Source organism: Rhamphochromis sp. 'chilingali' (assembly GCF_963969265.1).
Source record: "Rhamphochromis sp. 'chilingali' genome assembly, chromosome: 7".
Classification (NCBI taxonomy): domain Eukaryota; kingdom Metazoa; phylum Chordata; class Actinopteri; order Cichliformes; family Cichlidae; genus Rhamphochromis; species Rhamphochromis sp. 'chilingali'.
Window position 1 is genome coordinate 37,337,863 of NC_137934.1, and position 8,023 is coordinate 37,345,885.

An 8,023-nucleotide genomic window follows, 5' to 3' on the forward strand; every position below is an offset into this window, starting at 1 on the left:
CCCCTCAGTCCAGGAGGACAAAAATCGGATCCAGGCCAACGTTAGAGCTGGATTGATGAAAAGCAGACATTTCTCAGATCTGGGGTTTAGCTATCCAAAAGCATCTCAGACTTTTTCCACCATATGTCTGCTCTTCTGCTGTTATCTTAAATCCCATTTGAACATTGTGCATAATTTATACACCCATACAAGGAACTGAATGAATGCTCAAAGAATTTTTGTCCCAAGTAAAACAGCCACCATTTAAAAAGACAACATTCATAAAAAATTACTGACTATAAAACATCAGCATTAAAAACATTCAAACAAATTAAGGCATTAGGTCATGAAAAGGAATGGATTTTATATTCAGCTGCAAAAATAATGAATGTCTTTATTTATAAGGGTGCTCTGATTAGCAGAAAGAAGAAAAATAACGATGTTTTCAGCCTCACAAAGATCACAGTGACATCACTAAGCTGAGGCAGTGAACTGCCAGAAAAGACCATGTGCTTGTTGTTTAACTTATGTTATGCATGTGAATGTGAAGCCTAAACAGTACTTTTCATTTCTGACCACCATGCTTGCTTCTGGGTCCGTGTACTTTTCGGTATTTGAAGTTTCGTTTCAGAAAGTATAATTTAAAAAAGAAAATGAGACACTTATTTAATTCTCAACTTAAAAAGCTAAAATGAAAAACGTAAAACAATTGTTTTTTTCATTTTGTCCTTTCGCACATCAGAAACGAAAAACCCAAGAAAAAAGAACGAGAAAGGGCCCTTTATTTATTTTGTCTGAACCGGAAGTTTTAGTAGGTCAACAACCTGTACAAGTGATGCGCAAACTTATGGCAAACACTGTAGTGTGGACATCATGACGTTGGAAAAATACTCAGACGTGATCATGGAGATGGCAAAACAAGGCCTGTCATCGGAAATTATATCAGAGCGTCTGTCATATGAACACGGGGAAGTGAGAGGATTTTCTGCGAGAAATGTTAGAAAGTTTTGTGCTGAGCAAATCACTAGCTGTCGACTCTCGGACACACGGTTGGAGCTTGAGGTGACACAAGCTATAAATGAGGTAAGGTACTTTCTTCCTTCACCTTATGACTGTGTATGGTTGTCTTAACTGGGTTGTAAGGGGGTTAGTCTAGACTGTGTGCGCGCGCCCGCGCGTTTTAGCGTCTTGCGGGTGGTGGGTAACGTTAGTTATTTTAAAGATGTCTCTCACTGGTATTTGTACAGTTAATTAGCACAATACTTTAGCTTTACACATTTGCTTTCAGAATAAGCTACTTTACATTTGTTGTTCTAGTAGTAGCATGATCTTTTATTTTAAACAGGTGGGCCCAACATATGGCCGCAAAATGATGAAGGGCTATCTGTCCACAAAAGGGGTACATGCTGCAGAGGGACGAATTGGGTCAATTTTAAGAGAGGTGCATCAACCTTATCATGAAGCAAGACGCCAGGTAGCCTATGTTATTTAATCTTCCACTAGAACTGTATTCCAATGTTCTTTGTCATATTTGTGATATACATCATGTAATGGTAGGGCCTAATTCTGTTTAACAGATGTACGCCCTGCTTTAACAGTTACTTGACTCTTCCTCAAACGTATGATCAAATCTGCCTTTATCCAGTCAGCTGTCATTTATTTTTGTGATTTTTTTGTAAGGGAGCTCGGAATCTTAATCCCACACCGTACCATGCTGAATGCATGGGGCACAAGGTTCACCTGGACCAAAACGAGAAACTTGTAATGTTTGGAGTCACCCATGTTTTAGCTGTAGATGGATTCAGTAAAAAGATTGTGAGTCATTCCACAATGCCAATCAAAAACAACTTGAGCATCTATGAATATGTTTTCAGGTAATACAACCTCTCAAACCATTTATTTCATCTTAAGTGTTTTGATGGACATGTTAGTCATATTGGACATGAGCTGCACCCAAATTTACAATATTTGAATTTAAATTAGACATGCAACAGATGGGTCTGGTTATGTTCCTGAATATAATATATTAAGAACTTACCAAACATTTTGATCAACATTTTCTATTAATGTAAAAATAAATAAAATGGAATTGCACATGAATCATTTAACTACTTTATTGCAATTAATCAGTGTTCATTTATGAATGGAACAAGGTTCTTGGATTTCCACATATCTTTCAATTGTTCTGACATACATCTAAAGTCTGAGCATGACAGTGACATTGCAAAGAAACTTAAGAAATATATGTTGTCCTACTACAACTAAAATATTACCCAAAAAAAACATGAATGAATACATTCAAAATAATAACACCTTTGCTGGTCTTAAAGCAAAATAGTTAATAAATGTTCTTTATTTTTCCTGTACCAGACCTGCAGTGATCACCTATGGTATGTGGGACCAGGTGCGAGTAGACCATGGAAAGGAATTTTATTTAACACTGTTCATGCAAGAGATGCTGTCACATCATCGCTTCAATCAGGAGAGACTGCCTTATTTACAGACCTCATCCACAAGAGTAAGATTTAAGTACCATTAACATCAGCTGAAATTCTTATACTATTACGTGTACTACTACGTACATTTAAGACATGTTTCTTTTAACTCTTTTAGAACCACACAGTTGAAAGGATTTGGCCTGAAATCAACAACCGTGTCAACTACCCACTAAAAACTGCCCTACTCCAGCTGATGGACCAGGAGGAGATAGATATGGAGGATAACCTTGTGCGATACTGTGTGTCCAATCTAACCTGTCAGCTGTGTAACATTGGTCTTGCAAGTGTGGTAGAATCATGGAATGCTCATAGAATCCCAGGTAAAAAAAAAAAAAAAAAAAAGTCAGATTGCTTACAACCCTGATAATGAACATTTAAACACCTCCTCTATTTTTTACAGGAAAAGGCATACCAAATCACTTTGCAGAACATGGGTGTAAAAGAAGAATTTCTCCAGAGCTCTTGCCAAATGCACTTGAAGCAGCAGACCTTTACAGGCAGCACTTGGGATCTGCACTCAAAGAATATTCGACTTTTGGAGTTGATCCCTTCACAACCGAACAGGACAAACTTAGAACAGAGAGTCATTTTGCAGAAAAATATCCTGATATTTCACATTTGTTTTTTAGAGCCGTAAATGGTGACTTTATGCCATACAAAGAAGCTCTGCTCTGTCTCATAAACATAACTCAGAGAAATGTATGAACCACTGCATCTGTAAACTGTACAGAACAGACAAAAAAAAAAATCAACTGACTGTAAACATTTGTGTGTACACACTACATTACTCCTCTGCAAAAAAAGATTTCAATACAGAAAATGCAGCTGTTAGACCAGTAATTTGTAGAACTCCGTTGTTACTCTCCCTGCATTTTGCACAGTGCTGTGATGTCTCTTGCCACTGTTCCACACATGTCTTGCAGCCAATAATGCTTCTGCAGCACAGTGAGAACACTGGATCCTCAATGATGTCTGCAAAAGTAAATCAGATAAGTGAGACTGTTATCCATTTATGTTGAATTTAGTTCAAACTATAGGTTCAAAGTCAGTCTTGACATAAATTTACAGACAGCATGCAGAATATTTTTGGTTATTCTGTAATTCCTCTTGTTCACGCTGTTCTGAGAAAGTCCCTGTCTATATTTTTGTCTATAATTGATGAGGGGCAAAATCAGTACATTTTCTCAATTAGCAAGCAAGAAAAATGAAAAAGTTACAGGTACTTGATTCAATATATGCAACTACAGTCCCATTTTAAATGTGAACTTTTTAGTTTTACATTACTGTGAACAGTGTACCGTCACCCATACTGACGTTGTAATCAATTTGAAAAGCTATACTTTCATAGTCAAGATTGCAAGGAGAACCCAAATTAAATGTGCATGTAAACTTTTGAATGTTATGTTACAGTAGACCTGCATCTTGATTGTCTGTGCCTAAGTATTTAAATGGACACTGCTGAATAAAGAGCCTATGTTTGGTAAAAAAATGTTTGTCCAAAGTAATGATTGAATGTGGTTTGACATTGTTTTAATTGTAATTAAAATGTTAGTGTAGATGTAATGTATTTACTAAGCAACATTTGAACATACTCATACAAACCACGCAGCTAAATCCCTCCTTGAGTGTCTGCAGCTTGGGGGTTGTGACTTTCTGGGCAACTGCAAGATCAGTGAGCTCTTTGATTGCTGCTGTGACAGCTGGCAGACTTTGAGATGCCAACACCAACTCTTCTATTTTGTCACTCACTTCTCCCAAACTGGCACTGTCATCATCTTTACGGCTGCTACAAATAAAAATGGATAATCAGATGTCAAAGCTACTTACTGGCTTAAAGAAACATCACATCACTTACTGATAGATGATGATTTATGTAGTGATGTCTTACTGCTATTATAGGATTTAAATCAAATTAATTCTTCTATATTGATGTTCATCCTATAGTATATACATATTTATTCACATACCTCAGTTTCTTCCTCTTTGTTCCCTGGAGGCAATTAAAGTCTTGTTCAGGCACAGCAAGAATTTTTCGTGCATTTTGTCTCCAGTACTGTGACCCTACAGATGAAAAACAAAACCAAAGAAACCTGTTTAGAAGCCAATACCATATTACCCAATAAATATTACAAAGAGTCTGGTAAGACATGTCTCTCCATAAGATATGGGCTTTAGCTGTAATATTATGGCTCACCTGTTGTGCCCTCCGACTCCAGAATTGCATTGCCCTGTGCATCTGTCAAAATTATTGGGTTGTAATTACCAATGGCATCTTGCACTTTTCCTACTATCCCTTGAAGCGTAGCCTCAGACTCCAGGAATCGTACAACCACCATTCTATTGGGAATCAACCTCCCACCAACTACATCTGCAAAGTACACTGATCTGTAAAACAAAACATAATAATTTTACATATCTTGTAAAAGACAGCAGGCCACAAATCCATTCAGTGATTGCTATAGGCAAATTGTACTAAAACAGCTTTGCTATTCTTAACAATTCAACTATCCATGCACCTTATGTTTCTTTTTATTTTGCCTGTTCTGTAATTTAATATTCAAGAACACAGACTCATCCTACCTCTGAAATGTTTTGGAGGACATAGGGGAACTTGAAGTAGCCTGCTGTGAACGTGAAGGTGCAGACGCTGCCACAGCTGGTGCTCGCATAAATGCAAAACGCTGCCCGCTGGAACCTGCTGTTGGAATTGACTCCATGTCTTCTCCGTGGACTTCATAGTGACCTCTGGGTGTAAGGTCTAATGCGCTGAAAACACCAGAGACCGCACCGGGGAACATAGCCACGTTTGAATCATCCGTGATGTACAGAGTATGCGCGGATACCTGTTTAAGAAAAGTTTCCGTAAATCACGTTGCTCTTCTAACGTGTTACTCCTGTGCACACGGTTAATAGGCTCTAAAGGCTTACTTATTAGCTAGTAGCCGGTAAAAGTCAATGAATAACTATTTACACATTAGCACATGTGCACAATTCACATATTAGCACAATGAAGACGGCTAGACATAGTATTAGTAAAAGTAGGCCTACATGAAATCACCAAATGTTAACGTTAGCCGTTCCGCAGTAAGGAAGAACAATAACGTTCATAAAAAAACTGCTGAAAGCAAAGTTTGCGAAGTTTACATATCTACCTGAAAGATGCGACCCAGTTTTTCTGCAGTCATGTCTTCGTCCCGGAGTGTCACTCTCTTAGTTTTCCTAAAAACAACGTAATGGTCCATCCTCTGTTTATTCCAGTGTAACTTTAAGGCCGTCGATCTCTTGTGTGGGGGACGGTGTGCGCGCGCCATAAAAAAAGCGCGCAGAAGAAGTACTTCCCGTTTCAGACATTGAAAATGCGTCTATTTTTTTGTTTTTGCGCTAGTATACTTTCATTATTTGAATCACGAAGAAATCCAAAAAAGCACGTCTAATTTTAAGTGTATGACGGCTATTTGTTACCACCGAATGAAAAAACAAGTTATTTTCGCCCATTTTATTCTTTATCAAAAATTTAAAAAATGAAAATTCTTTTAAATATCGTTTTTTCGTTTTGGTTTCTGAAACGAAACTTCAAATACCGAAAAGTACACGGCCCCTTCTGCCGTCTTTCAAGATTTGTTTTTTGTTTTTTTGTTTTTTTGTCTCTCACTCACACACACAAATGTTAGGCAATACCAAAAACTGATTTTGGGGTCAGTAAATTAAAAGCAGAATACTAATCATTTAATCTCCATTGTCATCGCCCCTTTCTTTTCTCCCTTTCTTTTGCTTTTTGGTTATTTTGATATGCAGTTGCTCGCACAAACTATAAATGTTCCATTGAACATTTATAGTTGCTACATTTTATGTAGCAACTTTACAAATTTTGCTCATTAGCAAAATTTGTAAAGTTGCTACATAAAATGATCTCAGTAAAGTTATGTGTACAAGGGAAAGAGTTTGAACATCATCTTCACCCAGTTTGTGCCGTGCAGGTAAACCACACCTTTGCGAACTCTATCCCCTAGCATGAATGCTAACCCTTCCTGGCCCTCTGAGAGTGCAAACAAACTTGCCTCAAATCCCTCACACTTTTACAGAAGCGCAAGCAGAAATGATAAACCCCCTCTTACTCTGCTATTTAACCATTTACAGTTTCATAACTATGTGCTGCCAGTTTTTTTTTCTTTGCTATATGCAGGATGTCTTTATTTATTTGTTTATTTATTTATTTTTAAGTCATTTGGACGTGGCTCTGCTGGTGTATTTTGGATTATTGACCTGCTGCATAACTTGAGCTCGAGCTTCAATGCATGAACTGATGGCTAGACATTCTTCTTCATCATTTTCTGGTAGAAAAGAAACATGGCTCCATCAATTACAGCAAGTTGTCCAGGTCCTGAAAGCAGTAAGGCAACCCCAGAACACCACACTACCACCACCATGTTGCTCTCTTCCTCAGTATGTCTTTTTTCCTGTCTTCTTCCCTTCTCCCCTGCCCTGAGCCTAGTTCTGCTGGAGGTTTCTTCCTGTTAAAAGACTGTTTTTCCTTACCATTGTCACCAAAGCAGTCGCTCATAGGGGATCATATGATTGTTGGTGTTTTCCTTAGTTTTCTTTGTATTGCTGTAGAGTCTTTACCTTAAAGTGCCTTGAAGCAACTGTTATTGTGATTGGTTATTGCACTATAGGCCAACTTTTTGTTCCAGTCCTGCCCTGCTGTCATGCTACCCATATTTCCAGAATCATTATAATTCACACAACTTTTGCAACTCCACTCTGCTCTCTGCTTCTCTCTGTCTTGTTTGCACTTGTCTGTAGTTTTAACATTAAATCTTTCACCCAAGTATCTTCCATAGCAGAAACCTCTCTCATTCTCTGTGCAATTTCCTCCTCTACCTCTTTATGTTCCCAGGCGGTGACCCTTCCTCCTCTTCCACATCCCTGATTCAGAACAAGAAGGGCTGTAACCCCAGTCATACACACACACACACACACAGTGTAACTTCAGTGCAGCCACTCAAGATCAATTACTGAATTAGCATCTCAGACTGGAGGAGCAGGAACAGAATGGAAGAGAGTTTTTTGTGATTCTTAATTCTTTCCCTTCCACTATCATTTCCCTCATGACTTCCTTTTCATTGTCTATTTTATTCTTTAATGTATAGTGTCACATGCTATAGAAGCTGTGTTGTGCTCTGTGTGTGTTGGGTGTGTGTGTGTGGGGGGGGGGGGGGGGCTCAGGCACAATTGATTGTAGGAAAAAAGGTAAGGAGAATGCAGCACTGAAAATCTTAGAAATATGGTATCTAACCAGATTCTTATTCTGGATGGCATTACCTTGGCCTCCAGTAACGCTGTGAGGAACCTTAGAGTCATTTTTGACCAGGACATGTCCTTCAATGCACATATTAAACAAGAATGTAGGACTGTTTTTTTCCACTTGCGCAACATCTCTAAAAGTAGAAATATCCTGTCACATAGTGACGCTGAAAAACTAGTTCATGCATTTATTACTTCCAGGCTGGACTACTGTAATTCATTATTATCAGGATGTCCTAAAA

The 8,023-nt window shown here is 38.2% G+C and overlaps 2 protein-coding genes across 6 annotated transcripts; one reads left to right on the plus strand and one right to left on the minus strand.

Moving 5' to 3' along the window:
- Positions 1–567: 567 nt before the first annotated feature.
- On the plus strand, positions 568–3,182 carry LOC308399342 (uncharacterized protein; the record flags this gene model as incomplete). Of its 3 annotated transcripts, XM_080886563.1 has the most annotated exons (6): positions 568–1,062; positions 1,325–1,453; positions 1,660–1,853; positions 2,350–2,497; positions 2,593–2,797; positions 2,878–3,182. In XM_080886563.1, the coding sequence occupies exons 1-6, from the start codon at positions 853–855 to the stop codon at positions 3,180–3,182; spliced, it is 1,191 nt and encodes a 396-aa protein (XP_080742689.1). In that variant the 5' UTR covers positions 568–852. The 3 variants fall into 3 exon arrangements, 1 of the variants encoding a protein (XP_080742689.1); XR_013972132.1 differs by lacking the exons at positions 1,325–1,453; positions 1,660–1,853; positions 2,878–3,182 and having other exon boundaries at positions 964–1,062; positions 2,350–2,735; XR_013972133.1 differs by lacking the exons at positions 568–1,062; positions 1,660–1,853; positions 2,878–3,182 and having other exon boundaries at positions 1,078–1,453; positions 2,350–2,735.
- LOC308399343 (uncharacterized protein) lies at positions 3,122–6,026 on the minus strand. Of its 3 annotated transcripts, none has more exons than XM_080886565.1 (6): positions 5,630–6,024; positions 5,058–5,320; positions 4,672–4,862; positions 4,445–4,538; positions 4,070–4,260; positions 3,122–3,449 (listed from the first exon to the last, which is right to left on the minus strand). In XM_080886565.1, exons 1-6 carry the CDS (start codon positions 5,786–5,788, stop codon positions 3,262–3,264), a joined length of 1,086 nt encoding a protein of 361 aa, XP_080742691.1. In that variant the 5' UTR covers positions 5,789–6,024; the 3' UTR covers positions 3,122–3,261. The 3 variants fall into 3 exon arrangements, with proteins under 3 accessions (XP_080742691.1, XP_080742690.1, XP_080742692.1); XM_080886564.1 differs by having other exon boundaries at positions 4,070–4,263; positions 5,630–6,021; XM_080886566.1 differs by having other exon boundaries at positions 3,159–3,449; positions 4,080–4,263; positions 5,630–6,026.
- Between the last annotated feature and the right edge of the window lie 1,997 nt (positions 6,027–8,023).